At 42.8% G+C, this 24,040-nt stretch overlaps 1 protein-coding gene across 1 annotated transcript; it reads right to left on the bottom strand.

Moving 5' to 3' along the window:
• Positions 1-3,781: 3,781 nt before the first annotated feature.
• Positions 3,782-17,331, bottom strand: C2H9orf152 (chromosome 2 C9orf152 homolog). The gene is made up of 2 exons (XM_069960490.1): positions 17,038-17,331; positions 3,782-6,735 (listed from the first exon to the last, which is right to left on the bottom strand). Exons 1-2 carry the CDS (start codon positions 17,258-17,260, stop codon positions 6,194-6,196), a joined length of 765 nt encoding a protein of 254 aa, XP_069816591.1. The 5' UTR covers positions 17,261-17,331; the 3' UTR covers positions 3,782-6,193.
• Positions 17,332-24,040: the final 6,709 nt, after the last annotated feature.

Here is a 24,040-nt window from a genome sequence, read left to right as displayed (position 1 = left end):
ACTATGATTACAACTGTACCAAATATATAGAGGTTTTGTAATGTTTTACTACTTTAAAATAATTTAAAAAACTCCTGAGCTCACTCTACACGACCTTCCCAGCATTATGATGTACATGTGTGTCAAATGTTGGGAAGGGGTTAAGTATTATATCTTATAATGATCAGATAAGATATATATTGTTGTAAGGTATTGGTACTTGGTATGGTGCCCCTGGTGTTCTTTTGTTTCCCTTTCATCCACCTAATGTCTCCTGTACAAGTGGTCATACATGCTCAGTAGCTTAGTCCCACTGCCTGGATCCTTTTGTACACCGGCAGTGGGGCCCAGCTATTGTGCATCTTCTCACCAGGACGTGACAACTTAAGTGAACAACTTAAAAATTCTTTTTACATATCAGTGAACAAGGAAATGTAATATTAAGGGTATTCAAGTTCATAGTAAAAAAAAAAAAAAAATCATGCTAGGATGGGGCAAAATAGAATAAAAACATATACTTACCGAGCCTCAGTCTCCTATCGCTCCCCCACAGCTTCTTTTCTTCTCCTTCCAGTCCACCGATGTTTCTTCTTTCTGCTTCCAAGAAGAGCACTTGGGGCAGGACCTACCCACTCCAGGTGCACAATGGGGCACTCGTCTTGGAAGCAGAAAGAAGACAGAAGCATCAGGGGACCAGAAGGAGAAGAATAGGAGCTGCGGGGGAACAGCAGGGTAACAGGACTAGGTAAGTGTAAGTTTTTATTTTTCCCCTTTTGCAGCAGCATGTTATATTTTTACCATATGATGGAATATCCCTTTAATTTTAGGACAACTTATTTAAAGAGGCTTTCCATCCTAAGTATTAGTTTTAAAAACTAGTGCTAATGCAAGTGGGGAGGGGGTAAGGAAGCCATACTTACCTTCCCTGCTTCCTTGTAATCTGTAATGGAGCCACACTGACCATCGCTGTAAAGGAGCCCTGCAGCACCCTTTCTGTTTAGTGGTGGTTGTGAGACAACACGGAAGTAGTTTATTGGCTGACTGTCATGTCTCATGCCGACCACTAACCAGGAGGCTCAGTGCAGAGGAGTGGCAAGCAGCGGGGCTCTCTTATAGATTCGCTCTTGTGGAACGAGGAAGGTAAGTATGACTTTCCCACCCATTTTTAAAATATACTCAAGATGGAAAACTCCTTTAGCCAAACCTCTATATATGACGTAAAAGTAGGTCAATATGTCAGGTGGGGAGTATAGAGTGGGCTCAGAAGCTGACAACTGCCTGCAACAGCCGGGATAGTAGATAATTACCATCCTGCCCATTAAACCCCCTACATGCTTTCTACAAAGCAATTGCTGAGCAGTTTATATGGCAGTTGGGGGCTAATAAGGGCCTTCAATTCTACCATGCTAGCATTCACAAGCACACCATAATGCACTGCAATATAAAAGTATTGCAGTATATTGTGATCAAGTGATAGCACGAAGAAAACTTAAAAAAAATATATACATAGTTTTTCCTTTTATCATAAAGAACAAAAAAAAATTGACTGTATTTACCCCATAATCGTACAAAAAAAAAATCAATGGAAAAAAAGTTTAAGGTGTTGGAATTTCCCGATTAAAAGTAAAGTAAAAAAAAAAAAAATCTAGTAAAACACAACAAAATATAAATATAAATTTGGAATCACTTTAAAGCACTACTGTACTCAGCTACCCTCCCCCCCCCAAACCACAGGTACTGTCCATCTGATGGGCTAAAGTCCGTCCTGGTCTTAGGTTCCAAATGGGGCTGGTGGTTTGGGGTAAAAAACCATCTTAATCTGCAGCAGCTGAGTCATGAGGCATGGACTAAGGCGTTTGTGTCCTAGGCCTGCTACGCCTCTCCAATCTTCCGCTCCCCCTCCTTGTCCTCTGTAACGCCCCTGGCAAGTAGTTTTCCTTGACATCATATGTTTGTGCGTGTGCTGTAGGATCCGAAGTGTTACAGTTGACAAGGAGGGCTGAGAAGAAGGAAGGAAAGGCATAACAGGCCTAGGGCACGGACACCCTAGGCCATGCCTGATTGACTCAGCTGCTGCGGATTAAAGATAATTGTTTTGCCAAACCAAGACACCGGGTGCATTTTGGAAAATACGTCCGAGAAGGACTTCAGCTCAGCAGACGGATGGTGGCTGCACTGGGTAGCTGGGGGGAGTGGGTAGCTGAATACAATATCACTTTAATCATACTGACCCACAGAATGAAGTTAAAGGGGTACTTCAGGCAGGAGCCTTTTTTTAATATAGGATAGGTCGCTTGAAAATTATAAATTGCATTTACCTCCCTGGCTTCAGCAGCGCCGCTGATATCTTACCACCCGGCTGTTTGGCCGCTTCAGTGCTACAGTGTCCCGCCTCAGTCGCTGATTGGCTGGGCAGGCCTGCAATGTCATGGCCCTGGACCCGGAACGGCCAAACAGTGGGATGGATAGGTACGATACCGGCTGCGCTGTGGGAGCCAGAGAGGTAGTTGCACTTTTTTTTTTCAAACAACCTATCCCCAGGCATAAATCAAAAAAGTCTCCCACTTGGAGTAACCCTTTAAAGGGGTTTTCTAGCCAAATACTATTGATAGCCTATCCTGTAGGCCATCAATAGTTGATTGGCAGGGTGCCAACACCCGACTCCCCCAATGATCAGCTGATCGCCACTGCCAAGTTGCTGGAAATAAATGATGTATGGAAGCTGGAAGCTTTAGCTCTGTACAATGTTTGTAGTGGCAGTGTTTGGAAACTGCAGATCAGCTTCTATTCACTTTAATGGAAGCTGCACGGCAGTGACTCAGGGCCAGCACTACAAACAAAGTACAGAGCTAAGGCTTCTGGCTCCCGTACATTGCTTATGTGTCACAGCATTGCTGGTCAGCTGATCCTTGGGGGGTGCTAGGTGTGGGGACCCTCATAATCAACTATTTATGTCCTCTGTATAGACCATGAATAGTTTTTGGCCCTAAACCCCCCTTTAATTTATCATTTATACCACATAGTAAACTTTGTCAAACTAAACCCAAAAACACAATCGTGGAATTGTGTTTTATTTTTCCATTCCATTCCCCCGAAAATGTTTTTTTTTTCTCTCAATACATTGTATGGTAAATGAAATGGCACCATTAAAAGTACAGCTCATATAGAACAACAGGCCCTCATATCTGGATAGGAAAATCTGCCTTTTGTAATGCAGTGATGAAAAAAAATAAATAAATGTCAACAAAAATTGCTGCGGCAGGAAGGGTTAATATCATGTGCTGAAATGACCTCTTAATGTCTTTGAAGCAATCATGCTGGATCTTTGCATAGAAGTATTACAAGTAGGGATGGTCCGAACCCGCCGAGGTTCGGGTTCGGATGAACCCGAACGCTCGGCATCGGATTCCCGCTGTCTGCAGACAGCGGGAATCATTACCGAGGGTTCGGGTTCGTACGAACCCGATCCGAACTCGGTTCGGACCATCCCTAATTACAAGAATGCTTTCCTTATTTTGGGGTATTTTTCTTCTGTTAAGTCTCCTTTACCTAAAGGGGTTATCCCAAAATTAAAACTTCTCGCTTATGCACAGTATAGGGGATAGGTATCTCATCGGTGAGGACTCCATCGATAACGAGAACTAGTGATTGGAGCAGCTTTCAAGCTCCTTTTACTCTCTATGGCAGGGATGGGGAACCATTGGTTCTCCAGCTGTTGCAAAACTACAATTCCCATCATTCCTGGACAGCCAAAGCTTTGCTTTGGCTGTCCAGGGATGATGGGAATTGTAGTTTTGCAACAGCTGGAGGGCCGGAGGTCCCCTATCCCTACTCTATGGGAATGCTAAAGATGGCCAGACCCAACTGACCAGATACTTATTAGCTATCCTCATATGCAGCATTCTTATCATAAACATTGGTCTGGCCTAGAAAGTGTCCTCTCCAGCAAATCTCATTGATAGGTTTTACTTACGTCCATGACGATCATAATAATAGATCTTGGCAACAGATAAAATAGTTCAAACTATAATTGTCATAGCAATTAAGTAAAAAAAAAAAAATTAGGGCACGGCCATTGGTACTGAGCCTGTACAGAAGCACATAACAGGCTCCCTAGTATGGAGATGAATGGACCCTGTGTGCTACCATAAAGGCTCCATTGGCTGACAATTATACAGAGAAAGTCTCCTGTACATACAGAATCCGATGGGACACGCCACAATTCTTTTCATACAGAACTCAGCAAAAATTCCTTGTATAATTGGATACATATAGGAATACAGTAGAGGTCTCATGTACCTCTATAGAAGCCCTATTACTGTTTTGTACAAAACTGAGTTGTAGTATGTCCATCCACATCAGCCCTTAGGCCATGTTCACACATGGCAAAGCAGCGACCGTTCTGTGACATGCCCTGCAGTATCGGCCAGGTTAACATCACTTCTTTTTAATTGCAATGTGTGTACATTCAGGTGTGCCCGCACTCCAATTATCCATAGCAGACAATGTAAAGTATGACCTGCACCGTACTTTACATTGTCTGCACAGTCCACTTCGTGTGGCCGCTGTTCAATGAAAAGTGGCCGCACAAAATAGACATGTGAGTTTTCTGTGCAGCCGCAAGGAATCCTGGCCGGAGTGTATACAGTGTGCATATACTCCGGCTGGGATTCCATAGGGGTTAATGCGATCAGCCGCTGTAATTAAACAACGGCCAGTATTAATTTAAAAATAGTGTGTGAACGAGGCCTAAATGTAACTTCAAGTATAATAGCAGAAATCTAACCTACATTATCAATTGATACCAACCCATTCTTACATTACCTGTTGCTGTCATAGACCTATAACTTCTTACATGAACCGTAAAACATCATCCCTCCCTTTTCTATGAGAAAAAGGAGGGATTATAAGCAGCATTAGCTTACTAAGATTTGTAAAAAAAATAATGTTTCTAATAATTTCAAAACAGAAACAAAAACTCTAAACTTTAAAAAAGCATAACTTTTTACAAAGCTCCACTGTTAAAAAGTCATATTAAAATAAAAAGTTGAGTTACTTTTGAATTACATTTTTTCCTTTTTTTTTTCTTTTATTGGTTTTATAAGAATATTGAGCTATTTTATGTTGTTCTCTCTCTCTCTCTCTCTCTCTCTCTATATATATATTTATATATATATATATATATATTTCTGTAGCTGCTTTGAAAAGTTGTTCAGAATCCTACTGATTTTGCTCGGACTAGACAGCTATTTCGCTTCCATCTTCCGTCAAGCAGTGTTTGAAAGGGCCGTAATGGTAACTTCCCCTTGCACAGTTGATCTCCCATCCATCTGCTGTACAGGGAACTGAGCTGCAATTGAGTGGCGGAGCACTACTGTGCAGGAAAAAAAGGAAACAAAATAGAAGATTTTGTTCCTTTCATTCTGAGTTTGAAGGGACAGAAGGAGTTTAAAGGGGAACTATCAGCAGGATAGGCGAATCTTAACTTCTAACAGCTCCCTTGGGGCGCTGAGGAGTAAGGCATGTCTGATACCTTCATCCTCAGCGTAGTTCCCGTGCTGTTAGTTGTGCCCGGTAAGCCATTAGGAGTACTGGGGGCGTGGCTAACTCCCCTCTGAGCCCCTTGGCCAGCCCCCTCTATTAATACTCATTAGAGGGGGTGGCAGGGGGCAGGCTAGATTGGAGCTCATAGGGGTGTTAGTCACGCCCTCGGTGTGCCTAATCTCGAACAACCAACAGCAGGGCTACGGGGCTGAAGATGAAGGTAACGGACATACCTTGATCCTCAGCACCCCGTGCTCACTAGGGGGCTATAAGCAGGTTAGATTCATCTAACCTGCTGATAGTTCCCCTTTAATAGGTTGAATTCCCACCAGTCATAATATTATATGGGTATATGCTATTAAGTCTATGATAGGACTGGCCCTTAGGGCTTCTGCAAACTTCCTAAACAGAGGCAAGCCAGTGGGTGTAAGTGCCTACAACGTTTGGCTAAGAGGACTTAGTAGATAGGCCTGCTCCCACACTAGCTCGCCCCTATGGGGGTATTAGATACTACTATTTTATATACTGGGCCTTAGTAACAAATCCCCATAAAACCTTGTAACAGACATTGATCAGTCCAAGCTGCATTATTCACACTAGAGACGTAAGGTGCAAGCAGATACGAGTCTGAAAGTCACATTGCTCTTTGAAGGATTTCCAAACATTGAGGTTAATGTGTTACATATAAACCCAGCTTCCTGGCCGCCTCTGATATGCGAGGGTTCTTCTTCTGTGGGAAAGGATAGTAGACCAGTTTCTCTGTAGGAGAACTTGGCTTGGAGTTCGGAAAAGGGTACTGACTCCACGAGGAAGGGATGGGGTTTTTAAGTGAAGATTTCCTGCGGAAACTAATAGAATGGTGATCACCATTCGGCTCTTTCGTTTCCATTGTCTTAGTATTAGGTACTGGCACATTTATTGGCCGACTTTCCGAACTCAGAAGCCGTTCAAACAGTACAGTTTTGTTAATGTTTCTGTCAAGCTCTAGTGAGTTGGTTTCAGGAACAGGTTGACTATTTAGCTGCACCATACGATGGATGTTTAGATGTGCATGCCAAGTGCCATTTTTGTCCTTTAGATAGTTTTTATCAGTCAATTCTAGAGTGACCTCTTTAACGGGGATCTGGTCCATAAAGGCCTTATGTTTCCCAGCTCTGTGATTGACTTGGACAGTATTCACGTCTGGTTCTCGTAAAATCAGTTCATTGTCACCTGCAAAAGAAGTTCAGTTACAATAAATGGCATTGTATTGCTTTTTTAAATTTTCGAAATTTAAATTTTACAACAAATCACAATTCTAAGAAAAAACAAACAAACAATAGAATGTTTTTATCTAAAATTAAATTGTCTGTGTTTGAAATGTTCATGTTCTTGGATGATCTTTCAGGGCAAAATGCTCCTCAGAATGTTTCCAGAGAGACTGTTCATTTTTCATTCAGTGTCATTGATCATGTGAGACCAGTTTGAATAATTGTAACTGACGAAATGGACTAAAATCGTTCAACCTACATCTTTCAAATGTGTACGGCCAACATTACTCCATAACCTAATCAGTCATCACATTTTCAGAATCATTCTATAGATAATGGATGAATGTTGGCCAGGCAGGTCCAGTTGACCATCTAATGTGTATGGTGACCTTCTGACCCATCCTAGGTGGTGGATGACAAATGACATAACAACTGGGCAGTTGGATTTCAACTCAACTTTTTTTCTATCTCTGAGAGATAAATTATCGCTAGAGGATTCTGGCTGTGGCATACTGGACTAACCTATACATATAATATAGCATCTTTTTATCTATACATAACATATAGCATCTTTTTGTATTTTGATGTGAATTACTTGAAATTGCAGTGTTCTTCATGCAATTTTGTGGGAAACTGGGGCAAAGCTAAAAAGAACTCATTAACAGATAGAAGTTCAAGGACCATTGGTGATGTCAACAAGGGTCCTTTCAGCCCTAGATATAACATAAATGGGGAGGAGGTAATGAGGATATATAGGGAGCTTGTAAGGAAAGCTGAGGGGGACATAACATTTGTTTTGGGGGGGAAAGAGCAGAAATCTTTATGAAACAGCAGGTAATGAGAGAGAGGGGCCATGATAGACAGTCTAGGTAAGAGAGGGGAGTGGCAGCCTATAAGAGAGGATGCCTTTTAGTCTGATTGGGAGTCTGAATTGATTTTGAAGTCTGGCTGGGGACCCATTATTTTGTATATTTATGTATACCTGTCCAGCTCTGCCACAGCTGCCGGTTCCCAGGCCACCCACTTTAGGTCGCTGTCAGTATTTGAAAACATTTAATGATGTCCTATAGGGCATAGCCGGTTTGCATAGAGTCTATGCTGAGCCACCATTTCTGGAGGGAGATGCACATCATTGTATGTTGCTGTAACACTTACAGTGAAGCCTAGAGGCTGTTAGGGATCCAGCAGCTGCAGCGGAGCAGGACAGGTAAGTATACATTAATGAAATGCCCCCTGCAGCCCTGGCAGCATGGCTAATAATGCATCTTTCACGAACAACCCTTTAATGTAATGGGCAGTGCTGTAGGTACAGTCATGGGGTAACACATGGGGCAATAGAGGGCACAGTAACATCGATAGAAGCAGGATGGCAGTGAAACAGAGTTGTATTGTTAGAGAGTCTGAGAATGGCTACAAAAATAGCCAAACTTACCACTGTTACTGTACTGTACTGTATTCATACATTTCCAGGAGCAATAACAGAGGAACATTACGGTCCTCAGTTTTAAGAAAAAGTGCATAATTGCTATTTTTATGGGAAATAGTATTTATTATTACAGACACATATTAAATATTCCTCCGGAAGACTCTTATGTTCACACTGGTGTGTTATACTATATAATCCTACAGGGCAGATCGTGTTTGATATGTAACCTGTGTAATATACTTCTTCTCCTTGTCCACGTTTGCCTCTGAGGGATGAGGGTTAATGGAACTCTATTTACAAAGCTTCCTTGGCACATACAGATTCCTATGAGGTAACTTTGTACACGTGGCAATAAGGTCTGTGTTTTGGAGTGAACCCAGCGGTGAGATTAAAGAAATCTAAGCTCTGCCATGTATCTAGGCACTCTGCGGTATATGGTCAATGCTGTTCACAATGACCATTGAAGGGTACAGGAAAACAATACTTTTATCACATGCCAGTACAAACCTACACACAGCTGCAGCATTATAAAGCCAAGAGAGGGCACATTAGCTGATATCCAGATTGTGTTGTTAGGCTATGTTCACACACCGTACTTTATATGAAAAGAACGGCCGTTTTGCGAACGAGCAACGATAAAAATAGGTCCAGGTCTTATAAAGCGATCAACGATTTCTCGTTCGGTCATTAATCGTTAACTGCATTTCAACCGAATGATTATCGTTTAGATTCAAACAATTTAACGATAATCTGAACGATAATCGTCCGGTGGAATAGGGCCCTAAGTCACAGAGGAACGGGGCCTGTGGCGCCAATGTTGGCAGAGATATAGGGCACCATGGCTGTGAAGCCATGCCCATGTCCACCAACAATAACATGCATTTTTTAAGGAAAGAGACCACCAACAAATTCTTTATACGGTAAGATATGAAATGTCCACAATATAAGCTTAAGAATGGTGCTGAGAACTCCTTATATGAAAAGGGGGTGAAAAATATACTTTAGGCTACAAACACACTTGCCGGATCCGCAGCGAGTTATCTCGCTGCGTATTTGCAGCGAGACTCGCTGCGGATCCCAGCCCTATTCTTTCAAAGGCAGACAATATCGCAGCAGAGATGTACATCCCTGCTGCGATTTTGTCTGCAGCCCGCCCCATTAACCCCCCGGCCGCCGGAGATTATACACTACCGGGTCCCCGCTCCTGCTTGCTTCGGGGCAGGAGCGGGGACCCGGTAATGTATAGCCTGGCTGCCCCCTGCGGCCGGGGGCTGCGGGGGATCGTGCGGCCGGGGGCTGCGGGGGGCGATCGTGCGGCCGGGGGCTGCGGGGGATCGCGCGGCCGGGGGTTGCGGGGAATCGTGTGGCCGGGGGCTGCGGGGGATCGTGCGGCCGGGGGCTGCGGGAAATCGTGCGGCCGGGGCTGGGGGATATTGTGCGGCCGGGGGCTGCGGGGGACGATCAGTGCTGCTGAGGGGGCGATCGGGGCAGCAGGGGGGCGGCCAGGCTATATATTACCGGGTCCCCGCTCCTGCCCCGAAGCAAGCAGGAGCGGGGACCCGGTAATGTATAATCTCCGGCGGCCGGGGGGTTAATGGGGCGGGCTGCAGACAAAATCGCAGCAAGGATGTACATCTCTGCTGCGATATTGTCTGCCATTGAAAGAATAGGGCCGGGATCTGCAGCGAGAGGACTCGCTGCAGATCCGGCAAGTGTGTTTGTAGCCTAAAGCTAAGTGGAATGGGGCCTTGGTTAAAGAGTAACTTGGATTGAGAGCTTTTTGCTTGAAAAGCTTACAGTTTTTCAAAATTATAACTTTTTTAAGAGCATTGCTTTGGTTTAAGAGCTCACAATACTGGGTAGAAGGGGGAGTGAGGAAGGGGCACAGTGTGCATAGGGGGGTTTGCAGCACTGTACTCTGACCCAGAAAGTCTCCCTCACCTTCCAAATCATAGCAGATCCACTTCAGGCTTGCATCAGGGGACAAGACTTTGGAGGTAATCTTGCCATAACTGTAACCCCGGTAATCTTGCCATAACTGTAACTGTGCCCACATATGCCCTGCTCATTCCTTCATGCTCCCTGCAGTCTTTGTCAGCCCTTGTATTTCCCATCCTCTCCAATTCTGCTATAATGTGCATGCACTCACGCTCAGCTATACACACTGCTGCTATAATGTGCCTGCACTTACACTCAGCTATTCACACTGCTGTATAGAAAGGTTTCTGTCACTGTCCTGCTGCACAGCTCTGTAATTCTCATTGGTCCATGGTGAACACACACCCCTTCCCCATTGCTGTCATGTGACCACACAGACCTCTGCCAGCAGCCCTGCTTCTCTATTCTAGCCTGTTGTACTACACTACTGCATTATGGGGATCTGCAGCTCCATCCTATATCTACAAACTGCTGCTGTTCTTTTCAGGTTTATTCCCTTACTATACATTATACTCCACATGCTGATTGCTATACTGTACAGTAACTAATCATTTAACATATTCAGCTGTTTCTGAATGTTTGTTTTACATGTTATTTAGAATAAAAAATCATTATTTTGAGGGTGTGGAACCAATTTTCTGCTTTTCAATGATTTCTTATGGGTAAATTTGCTTTGGTTTAAGAGTGATTCGGATTACAAGCACAGTCCCGGAACGAACTATGCTTGTAATCCAAGGCACCACTGTACTGTATATTAAAAAAACAAGACGTAGGACTATCCTAAAGGACCCTGGCGTCTAGATTCTGTGTTTATTCGGTGGTTCAACCATTGTACCTGGATATCTTCTCAAACTAACGCCAAATGGTAAAAACAAGTAAAAAAAAGGTTGTAAAAAGTGGCTTTTTTATTTTTTATTGAAAACAATATGTGTGATACACCTGCCTAAAAAACATATACACAGTTTATATTTCTGATGGTGGTTATTTATATAAGATAGTGTCGGACACACCTGACAGATACGGTGCTGTGTACAACATGGATGACCGGAGATAGAATAAACAGAGATGTCAGATATGGAGAAAGTACTGTTGTTCAGTTGCATGGAATATTTTGCCAAAGCAAACGTACAATCTCCTGAGTGCTGACTGCTCCTCAGATATAACGGGATAAGCGATATAATGGGGCATTATATAGAAAACAAACAAAGGGCAGCATTATCTGTGATTTCTCAGAGGATCAGATGTAGTGTTAGTGCATAGAGCAGTAAGACACAGTGCAAACATCTCATGAGTAGTAGTCAAAGCTGAAAGCCCCATTATGGCCTTTATGGCTTCACAAGAGGTTTACACATTACTCAACAAACCTACTTAGGTGTTTTACCTTCTTATAAATCTACTGTTCTTTTTTCTCTTTTGTTTGCTTTTACAGTATAAACCACCTGAACAATGACACTCCTGTAGAAAAGGGTCTTTTTGATATAATTTTTTTTTTTTTAAGTTTATTCGACTCTAGTGCAATGCAATGGAACCCCACAAAATGTGTAATGTGCCATATAAGTTCTTTTTTTACAATGGTAGTCAAAAGGAGATAAATGAAAATGTATCATTATTTTGCATAATTTTTGAACCATATGGTGTATACACAAAGGGGGACATTTATCAATGTTGCGCCCCTGGCATATGCTAGCTGTGTCCCCTGCTTGGGTGGGCAGGGGGGCGTGGCAAGACTGGAAGGAGGTGTGGCCTCCTTCCGTGCTTGATTTATTATGATTTACACCTCAGGAGCAGGTGTAGATTTCTGCACCCGACATACCGCAGTTGTATCCCCCGCTGGGAGGAAGTGTGGCAGGCTTAAATCATGGCAGAAATCTACACCTGCACAGGAGCATGTGTAGATTTCTGTGCCCAATGTTGTCAGGTGCTGGTCAGGCTGGTTTCGCCTCTTAGTAAATCCGGCGGGAAAATTGGGGGTGAGGCCGAATGTAAGGCCGGCAGCATAGTACGCCGGTCTTCATAAATGTCCTCCAAAATATACACTGCAAACACAAAGGGGCATATTAATTATTCTTTTTGCACCATTATTCCAGCCTATTTTGTGTTTTTGCTCAGGGTGTAAACTTTTACGCATCATTTATAAAGCAGTTTTAGCTACTTTTCATCAGTTTATCCCTGCTGTGGCATTTTTTAAAATCTTTGCTCGGAGGGGACGTAGTTTAAAGGAGAAGTCAGGCGAAAATTTTGATTAAAGTATTGTATTGCCCCTAAAAGTTATACAAATCCCCAATATGCACTTATTACGGGAAATGCTTATAAAGTGCTTTTTTCCCTGCACTTACTACTGCATCAAGGCTTCACTTCCTGGATAAAATGGTGATGTCACGACCCGACTCCCAGAGCTGTGCGGGCTGTGGCTGCTGGAGAGGATGATGGCAGGGGGACACTGAGGGGCACAGGGCACTGGATGGACACTGAGCATCCCTCTGCCATCATCCTCTCCAGCAGCCACAGCCCGCACAGCTCTGGGAGTCGGGTCGTGACATCACCATTTTATCCAGGAAGTGAGTCTGTGAGTTTGTGTGCAATCGCAAAAAAACATAAAATAAAAAGCACAAATGATGAATAGGCCTCAAAATGTATCCTGTGGGAAAATGCATTCTGCAAGGCCATGTGTTTTTTGTCATTAAGTAGTTTTGTTCCTTTTTAATTGGTAACTGTATATCTTTCCATTGCATCATTTGTGAGCCATATGTTTGGTGTACACACAGAATGTATACTGCACAGTGAACAGACCTTTAAGGCAGATATGAAGAACCTTCGTCCTTCCAGCTGTTGCAAAACTACAATTCCCATCATGCCTGGACTGCCTTTGGATGAGGAACCACAGGTTTCCCATCCTTGCTTTACAGAATTAAATGGGTTATCCTGTGTTAGAAAAACATGGCCCCTTTTTTCCCCAGATTCAAAACAAATCTTAGGGGAGATTTATCAAACATGTGAAGTGAAACTGGCTCAGTTGCCCCTAGCAACCAATCAGATTCCACCTTTCATTCCTCACAGACTCTTTGGGAAATGAAAGGTGGAATCTAATTGGTTGCTAGGGGCAACTGAGCCAGTTTCATTTCACACCATTTTTAATAAATCTCCCCTCTTGTCTCCAGTTTGGGTGCAGGTTTTGCAACTCAGTTCCATTAAAGTCAATGGAGCTTTATTGCAAACCACACTGAGGGCTGATTTTCTAGCTTCCCTGCTGCCAGAGGCAGAATTTGAAATCGGGCAATTCTCCTGTCAGAGAAGACACTATGCAGGGCGAGGAGCCAGGCAGCAGCTTAGCTTTTACGAGCACACAGTGTGCAAGGAGCCAGGCAGCAGCTTCTCCTGTCAGAGAACACACTGTGAAGGGGGTGGAGCCAGGCAGCAGCTTCTCCTGTCAGAGAACACACTGTGCAGGGGAAGGAGCCAGGCAGCAGCTTCTCCTGTCAGAGAACACACTGTGCAGGGGAAGGAGCCAGGCAGCAGTTTCTCCTGTCAGAGAACACACTGTGCAGGGGAAGGAGCCAGGCAGCAGTTTCTCCTGTCAGAGAACACACTGTGCAGGGGAAGGAGCCAGGCAGCAGTTTCTCCTGTCAGAGAACACACTGTGCAGGGGAAGGAGCCAGGCAGCAGCTTCTCCTTTTAAAGAAGACACTGTGCAGGGGGAGGAGCCAGGCAGCAGCTTCTCCTGTCAGAGAAGAGACTGTGCAGGGGAAGGAGCCAGGCAGCAGTTTAAAAAATAACAAAGAGCTGGGTGGAATTTGCTGCTGCCTCAGGGACCAGAGAATCTGCCTGAGGCAAAATCATCGATCCGCCTCATGGCAAAAGTGTCCCTGACCACACCTGAAGTGGAGACAAGAGTGGTGAATAAAGTAGCTTTTGTTTTTCTAACACTGCATAACCCCTTTGAACCACAACTGTCAGATCTCTTTACATGTCTGTTTTACTAAATGTTTTTTGAGATAATTCTGCATTAGGTTTTATGTATTGTGGTGTGTCTGTTGTTCCACCTGGTAATGTAAATTGTCATTTGGGTGTCACCATATCCCTTAAAGGGGTGTGTTACTCCAAACTTTGACACTGTCCAATCAGCGCTAACAGTGGCAAACTGTCTAGGGGGAATAGCAACACCCACTTGTCAATTTATACAGCAGAACACCGCAACACAGACTTCTAACAGAAAAGGGTAAATGCTGCAATGTGAACAGACCGGACATATATGTTTCTAAATATAACAAATCTATCTACATCTATTACATCCTTAGTTGAATATTTAGAATAAACATAATGATTTTGTTGCTTTTGTCCATACATGCAGATTTTTTAATCCTAAATCTCAACCTAAATCCGTATGTATTTTAATGGCAAACATGAAATGTCATTGAGCTATCCTGAGCTATTACTTCATGTGTTCACATCCTGAATGGGTGGAGTGTGCATGCAGGTCACCAAGCTTACAATTATCTGTCAAGTGTAATTATTACAGCTATATTATCCCTTGTGACACGGAACTACAGGGCTTGTCGGGGAAAACAAAAAGATTTCCTTTTATTTCACTGTAAACTACATAATTTATGTAAATGCTAATATGGAAAAACAAAGATATTTCTACAATATAACATATCTTCAACTTTTTGAGTACAGCTACAAAAATGGGAAAAGACAAAATAAATAAAAAAAACAAAGCTGCTTTTTTCAGAAATGCAAGTAAATATCATAGGCCCAGGAGTTGCTGGTAAGTAATATAAGGTAAGTACACAGAATTCTTTTTTGGACAGTGTCCTGCAAGATCAGATTGCTCTCTTCCTCAAGTCCAGTAAAATAAAGGGGGTATAGCAGCATATTTATAGTTAAAAAATACAGCCCTTCAGAAGTGTTAGAGGGGATTAATAAAAAATAAAGAAAAACGGTTGTATTGCAGTTAACCTCCAATTTAAAAGGAGTCTATCAGAAACTTTATGTTGCCAAGGTCAGGATCAAATCCTAAAATGCAAAAAAAAAAGTCTGTGGAGCCTCATTTAAGAGCCTCGAAACACAGGACTAGCCGGATATCCCTCCAGGGAAAGCATAAAATTCTGACAGGGTCCTTTGTTACTGACAAATATGATTTACTCTGAAACATAGTATAAATAAAGCTGTGGTACTATGTTAAAAGGGCATTCAGGACAAATATATATATATATATATATATATATATATATATATATATATACATACAGTGGTGCCTTGGATTACGAGTATAATCCCATAAGAAACCATAAAAATGCAGACAATTGGTTCCACACCCTAAAAATAATGATTTATTGTTCTGAATAACATGTAAAACAGATAAAAAAAAACATTCAGAAACCGCAGAATATGTGATATTATAAGTTACTGTACAGTAATGGAGAGGATGGGAAACACAAGGGCTGACAGAGACTGCAGGGAGCATGGAGGAATGAGCAGGGCAGATGTGGGCACATACATGCAGCACTCTCTGTCCGGGAAGAGAGGGGTTACAGCTATGGAGAGATTACCTCCACAGTCCTGTCCCCTGATGCAAGCCCCAGCCTGAAGTGGATCTGCCATGATTTGGAAGGTGATGGAGACTTCCTGTGTCAGAGTACAGTGCTGTAGACCCCGCTATGCAAGCCATGACCTTTCTCCACTCGCGCTCCCACCCAGTACAGGGAGCTCTTAAACCAAAGCAATGCTCTTAAACCAAATCACAAATTTAGAAAAACTGTGAGCTCTTAAATCAAAACGCTTTTAAACCAAGTTACTCTTAAACCAAGGTACCACTGTATATATATATATATATATATATATATATATATATATTTATTTATTTTCATAAAGTTATATAGCTTTGTCATATAACTTTATAAAAGAAAATGTCATTTTAGAAGCCCACACAGACAGATCCTCCATGCTTTTGAATAGACATTAGGGGGGGCTCAATATCACCAACAGTGCATCTGAAGCCCTGCAGTTCCTGACACTGCCACTGGTGGCAGCAAGGGGGGGGGGGGTTATTGACGTTTAGTCAATAAAAAAATAAAAATAGATTACATTTTCTTTAATAAATATATTACAAAGTTATCTAACTTTATATAAAAAAAATAATAGCACTTGAAGTGTCTGGGAGGCAGACTCCAGCTTCTTCCTTCTAGAAGAGCCTGTTGGGTTTTCATGCTGCCCTTGGTTTTTCCATGGACTCCCTTGGCCACCCTCTGTATTTTTAAAAACATGTAAGTGTACAGCATGAGGCATTCACTTACAGTGTTAGATTATTAGATTACTCTTGCCCTATTGTTTTATTATTATTGTTATGCAGCCTTTTGAAGCAATAGGGAATAGCGGAGCATTGTATTTGGCTATGGTTGGACATCCCATATTGAGTGGATATAGCAGTGGTCGAGCTTGTGTGCTGCTGCTCTATTGAACCAGAAGCAAAAGACCTCCGATCATAGAGGTCCCAGCAGTCACACCCATACCAACCAGCTATTTAATACCTATCCTGTGGATATGTGATAACTTTTAATCTTGGCACTTAGCCTGTGTCTTTGAGATGTTTTGCCATTAAGTGGCATCCTCAGGGGGAAACAAAGAGCTAATAGCTAAAAGAACAAGGGCTGACGTAATATTTCTACTACTGTTAGGTAAAATAATTTTTAGGTAACATTTATGCCAAAAAAGTTCAAATATTAGATGCCTGGTTAACAATATGGATAGTTATGTTGTATTTTACCTGTTTCTATATCCCAGTCTCTCCAACCATGTGCTGTTCCTCTTCACCTCTTACCTGTCTCCAGCAATAAACTTCACAGCCACTTTTAGAGACTAAAGAACTTTAAGAACTACTTACTACCTTACAGTCCCACGTACCTGGTTTGAAAACGATGATGTGTGTCTGTAACTTTTGTTTCTGCTTGATCCCATTGTATTGCTCCTCCAGATGATGAATATCCATCTTGCTCAGCTTCCTGGTTCCGTCTGCAGGATCCTTCTCCGTGTGACTCACTGATAATATCTCACTCATATATTTATACGCCTTTACCATTTGTTCCCACAATGAGAACTGCTCCCAGCAGCCGCAGCACCCAGCCATCTCCTTCACCCTTTAATAAAGCCGAGTGAAGTTCAACACCAGCCGCCAATTAAGTTTGCAAACTGGAATGATAGGAGCCGTCTGCTCAGCGCCTAGAACACTAGGTCTCTTCTAATGCTGGATGATCATTTGCTACACGTATTTCAGGTTGTCCTGGATGTCTCGGTTCAAAGTAAATGATAAGTACTGCACACAGAGATTATTGACTTAAGGTAGAACAGAATTTGAAGCCAAGGGAAAGTAATGGGATATAGTGCAGCCAGTAAGGAAAACACATAGCCTATAAAGGAGCATTACCATAAACTATAGCTTGGGAAATTAAATAACAAAAAGTAAAAAAATATAATATATGGATAACATCTGAATTGGAAGGCAAAACTGATTTTCTTCACATAAAACCCATTCATTTAAGAAATTCCTCTTGATCAAAGCTAAGAGACTGGGAGGAAGGTTTTATTATAAGATTTAGGGTACTACTACATGGCCGATGATGGCCTTATCTATATTGTAAACAAGTGCTGATCTGATAGATCGGTGCTCGTTAACTGGGCCTATGACACGGCCCAATAAGTGTTTAGCAAGGGCTGCACAGACATCATTAGTTATGTCCGTGCAGCCCTTACTAAACGATTAGTGGGCTGTGTAATTGGCCCAGTAAACGATTAGTTTACAATATTAATCAGTCCTTGTAATAGTACCCTTACACTTGTCTCAGAAAGACAACTGTGGGTGCCTTTGAATTGAATAGTGTGGAGTAAACAAGTATAAAGGCCCTATTAAATTGAATTCATAGGCACATACAGTTGTCTTTCTGAGACAAGGGTAAAGCTCCCAATGTGCAAAAGAGATGGCCACAGTAGCCTATCCCAACTAATAGCTTTATCCAAATTGAATGCACACACACAATAATCTCATATAGTGTGCATTTAACAGGAAAATTTAGTTCCCCAATAATACCATTATAACACTGTTATATAGTCCTGAGTACGCTTAACGGCCCCCATGCTGCGCTGAATCACTGGGCTCCTGAACCCCACCAGATGATGCTTTCTCCTGGCTTCAGGGTACATCACAACCCAGCTGACATGTCACTGTATGGTGGGATTTAGCCCGCTCAGCCAATCAGTGACTACAGAGGTATCCCGCCCCAGTTACTGACTGTCTAAGTGGGGCATCCCTCCGCTGGGTCATGACGTAGCAGCAGGTGAGATCTGCAGACTGTCAGTGGGGTCCAGGAGTAGGTCACAGTGCTGTGTGGGCCCAGACTATACCCGGGGTTAAAATGGCCTAGGCTAGATTATACCCCAGGTATATTTTGGCCTAGGCTAGATTATACCCCGGGGTATATTTTGGCCTCAGCAGATTATATACCGCAGTATTAAACTCCCAGCAGTTCATTGTAGTCCGTCCGTAAGGAAATATTTCCATAAAAAATAACACAGGAGACATTTTTGTTTAGAAGAAGCAACGCTTCCTTTATTAAACATATTTGTAGGATTTTATTGGGGAGTCTTACAGGGGTATTAGCTGCATTGCACCAGGACTTGGACCATATAACAGGGACAAATCCAGCTGAAATTTACAAGTACAAACTATGGCCGTTAACCCCCCTGTAAGAGCCCCCAGCGATAGGCAGAGGTTCCATATTCTATTACATAATGCGGACGGCGGCTCTTCTGGCTCCAGTGGATTGTGAACCCGAAGAGTCACCGCCGAGTGATCCAGAGGAAGGCGAAGAAAAACCCCGGAGATTTCAATCTCAGGGGAAAAAATAATTCCTTCCTGACCCCACAAGTGGCGATCGGATATCACCCTGGATCACGGCTATCATCTGCCTACCGCTGCCGGACCTCACCTATTTATGGGGGATACTAGGGGCAACGTCGTCCGGTGGTCTTCCTGATGTAGATGTTCGTTGTTGCACAAGCATCTTTCTCCCACGGGCGGTCTCTTCCTCCCACGGGCGGTCTCTTCCTCCCACGGGCGGTCTCTTCCTCCCACGGGCGTTCTTCTTGAGCTCCTCTTCCAGGCTTTCCCAACTTCAAATGCTGAAAAAACAAGTACAAAAAAAGGGGCAGGGGGGAGGGGGTAGGCTCTTACCTTGTATGTACATGCAGGGGGTCGTCTTCAGCTCCTCTTCGGCTCCTTTCCCCGGCTTTACTAGCTTCAAATGCTGAATAAACAAGCAAGGTGGTAATCCCACCTTGTATTTATGTGAGCGCGGTCGTCTTCCCCTTCTTTTCCCCTTCTGCTCCTCTTTCAGGCTTTCCCAACTTCAAATGCTGAAAAAGACAAGAACCAAAAAAAAAAAGGGGGTGGGGGGGCTCTTACCTTGTATGTATAAACGCTGTTCACCTGCTTCATGCAGGTTCCTGATGTTCCTGATGCAGACATCCTCCTACATGCGGTCTCTCTCCCACAGGCGGCGGTCTCTCTCCCACAGGTAGCGGTTTCTCTCCCACAGACGACAGTCTCTCTCCCACAGGTAGCGGTCTTCGTCTTCTTTCAGTCTTTTCCTGCTGCAAAGGCTGCAAAATACAAGCTGGAAAAATAGGGAGAGGGAAGAGACTCTCACCTGTATAAATGAGGAGCCGGACTGCTCAGCCAGGAGGAAGCTGCAACTGAGCCGCCCCAGCTGTGTGAGATTGCTTCTATGCATATACGTCATTGTGATGTCACAGAAGGATGTGATGTCATATGGGCGAGTCCAGTCATGTTTCTTCCCAGAAAGCCTCAGTGATATCACACCATCTAGTTACATTTGTATCCAGCTGCTCCTTGTTAGTGCGCGGTTGCTAGGCAACAGGGAGACTGTCCATAGGATTGTCCCATTACCACCCTGTAAGGTGTATCTGTCATATAAAACATCTGTGCGGCAGTCAGTAGTACAAGTCAATATAAGGAACTCTGTAATAGATTTTATTAGGCAGAAAAGCCTCTTCCTGTACTCAACCCCCCCCCCCCTCCCATCTTATCTGTTCATTATCAGGCAAACTCCTCCACATCAGTGTTTCTTATACAGCATTACACGGTGCAGGTGCAGGTACAGGGGGAACGTGAAAAGTGTTAAAAACAAACAATTCATACCCCTCAGGCCATTTTATACCCCTAAAAATAGCAGCAGTGAGTGATATACACAAGAAATACTTAATTTTTCAACATTTTGGGGGTTTCGGCTTTGTAAGATAAGTGAAAAGCTATTGATGGAAATCTTAAAAATCTAAACATATATGGGGGAGATTTATCAAACATGGTGTAGAGTGAAACTGGCTCAGTTGCCCCTAGCAACCAATCAGATTCCACCTTTCATTTTCTAAAGGTCCTGTGAGGAATGAAAGGTGGAATCTGATTGGTTGCTAGGGGCATTTGAGTCAGTTTCACTTTACACCATGTTTGATAAATCTCCCCCATAGGTGACATTTATCATTGTGTTAACACATTTTTTTTTTGCCTAATAAGGAGATTTTGTGCACTTCATAAACATCTATGCAAGACTTATTAAGGGTTTTACGCTATTTTGCATCAGTTTCCAATACCTGCAACTTTTTTCAATGTTTGCAAGGGGGGGTTGTTCTATTAACTAGTTTTCATTAGATTTATCATGTGCAATTTTTTAGTTTTTTTTGCGCAAAATCCTACCCTAGCGTAGCTTTTTACTCAAGCTGTTTTAGGCTGGGTTTACTCTGTGTTTTTGCAGTACGTTTCCCCCCCCCCCCATACGTTTTTTTGAAAAATGGATGAAAAAAAGGAAGCGTTTGTGTGCCTCAGTTTTGATCAGCTTTTCCATTAACTTCTATAATAAAAAAACGGATCAAAAGACGGATTAAAATGCATACTTTTTTTAGCGTACACAAAAAACTTGATTGACCGTGTTTTTATGCTAAAAAATGCATTTTTTTGTTTGCAAACAAAGGATGAAAAAAACGGACTGCAAAAATGCAGTGTGAACCCAGCCTTAGGTATAAATTGTGGAATGAATTAAGCAAGATGTATCAAGGCACTTGCACAAAGATGTATCAAGGCACTTGCACAAAGATGTATCAAGGCACTTGCATCTAATAATAATTTCTGCGCAACAACCGTAAAATTTTGCGCAGCTTATAAAAACCTCCTCCTGCTCAAAAAATAGTGCATATGATGCACTGATTGGACAGCGCCATCTACTGTCAATTCCATGTAAGCACTGTACTGTATATCCCAACTAGAGATGAGCGAACCGGGTTCGGGTTCGAGTCCATCCGAACCCGAATGATCGGCATTTGATTAGTGGTGGCTGCTGACCTTGAATAAAGCCCTAAGGCTATGTGGAAAACATGGATATAGTCATTGGCTGTATCTATGTTTTCCAGACAACCTTAGAGCTTTATCCAAGTTCCGCAGCCACCGTTAATCAAATGCAGATAGTTCGGGTTCGGATGGACTCGAACCCGAACCCGGTTCGCTCATCTCTAATCCCGACAAGTGGGAGCAGCTGTGTGTCCGAGTATGATTAAAAAAAAATAAATTAGCAATTAGCAAATTAGTGATAAAGTGAGAAAACCAGTGAAGTGATAACATTATGACCAGGAGGGATATATTGTGGCCTAGGCTATTTTACACCCCCTCAGTAAAGAATATATCCCCTGGGGTATACTGTGGCCTAGGCCAGGGGTGAGAAAACCAATAGAGATATAGTCGGGCCTAGGCTGTTTTACACCCCCAGGTATATAGTTTATCCCTCGGGGTATACTGTGGCCTGGCTCGACATTAGATGCATATACCGTGGCCTAGGCTATGTTTCACCCCAGGGTATAGTTTGGTCTAGACTATTTTACACACCGGATATAGTTTGGTCTAGGCTATTTTTTATACCCCGGGGTATAATCTGGCCTAGGCCATTTTATACCCCGGGGTATATTCTGGCCTGGTTGGGTATAGTTTGGCCTAGGCTATTTTACACCCATGGTATTCTCTGGCCTAGGCTATTTTATACCCCGGGGTATACTCTGGCCTAGGCCATTTTATACCCCGGGTATACTCTGGCCTGGAGGGGTATAGTTTTGCCTAGGCTATTTTGTGCCCCGGGGTATACTCTGGCCTAGGCTATTTTAAACCCCGGGGTATACTCTGGCCTAGGCCAAACTTTACCCGGGTATAATCTGGACGGGGGTTAATCTGGCCTGCTACACCGGGAAGGGTAAATATGCCTTCTTTACTATGTTCCCCCCACCCCCATATGGAAATGATTTTTTAACACCCCTGACGGACTTCTACTTTTATCTTTTTGCTTTCAAAGTGATGATTCATGCGTAATTCACTTGCCACTTTGCTTTTAAGACTGTAACAGAGTTACAGCTCCATATTACAGCTAGAAACCAAGATAAGGCCAGATATAGACACAGGAAGGCTCTGTTATCTGTCACTTTTTGTGAATTTATTGACATTTGACAAGTGATGATTCTTGTGTAATTCATATGTCACTTTGCTGTGTAGACTGGAACAAGTTAGCAGAGGATTTTATTACAGCTCCATATTACAGCTGGAAACCAATATAAGACCAGATATAGACACAGGAAGGCTGTGGTGTCACTTCCTGGAGACTGTTATAATTCATGGACATTCCATAAAGTCATGATCCACGTGTAATTCATGTCACTTTGCTGTGTAAACTGGAACAGAGTAAGCAGAGGATTTTATTACAGCTGGAAACCAAGGTAAGATCAGATATAGACTCACAGGCTCTGGTGTCACTTTTTGGAGACTGTTACAATTCATTGACATTCCATAAAGCGCACTTACTCTGCTGCACTTTACAGACAAAACAGACAGGCAGTATGCACATCCTATCCTATACGGTCAACCCAAAAGAATTTTTTTTTAAATGAATACAATGATCAAAAAAGAAATGAGCAAACATTTTATTTATTTCGTGTTTCATAGCTACACCTAAAAAATATTCTTTACATGATAAATTCCCTTTTAGAATGTTTACAGGAATAACTTATTATAGTAAAGGTCATTCGAAACAAATAAGCAGGTATTAACAGTCACTGTGTTCCTGCCAGATTGGCTGCTCTCCGATACAGAAGACACAAGAGCTATTATTTTAATTGCCATGAAATGCTTCCTGAACGCATAGGACGAAAACAACCACCTGCCTCCCAGCATACCTGGGGTAATGACATCAACCTAATGCTGAAGACCAGGCTCAGGAAAGTCACCATGAAATACTTACTCTTCTACTGTTATGTTGTTTATGTTGCTTTTGGTCACATGAATACACGTGTGGAGAGTTGGTACAATCTGTTACCAAGTCTGTAAAAACTATAATAGGGCATTACACTTATAACTACTGTGCTGGATTATGCTCATAAATAACCCAATTTCCTGCTTCACACTGTTAAGCAAGCGATGTCTGTCGACACGCAGTAAAGCACTACTGCGGTTAGTGCGGTAACATCTTATATTTCATATATATATATATATATATATATATATATATATATATATATATATATATACAGGGGCGGTCTTGGCATTTCTGGGGCCCCAAGCGAAGCTATGTCTGGGGCCCCCTCCCTCGACACGCATTCCAAAACAATAGGCCGCTGTGTGTTGCCCCCAGTAGTATATACCCCTTGTGCGCTACCGCCAGTAATATATACTCCTTGTGTGCTGCCCCCAATAGTATATACCCCTTGTGTCCTGCCCCCAGTAGTATATACCCCTTGTTTGCTTCCCCCAGTAGTATATAGACCCCTGTGTTCCCCCAGTTATATATAGCCCCCTGTGTGCTCCCCC

This window comes from Dendropsophus ebraccatus, chromosome 2 (genome assembly GCF_027789765.1).
Source record: "Dendropsophus ebraccatus isolate aDenEbr1 chromosome 2, aDenEbr1.pat, whole genome shotgun sequence".
Taxonomy (NCBI): Eukaryota; Metazoa; Chordata; class Amphibia; order Anura; family Hylidae; genus Dendropsophus; species Dendropsophus ebraccatus.
The sequence above is the reverse complement of the archived record's forward strand: the minus strand, read 5'-3'. Positions and strand labels throughout refer to the sequence as shown.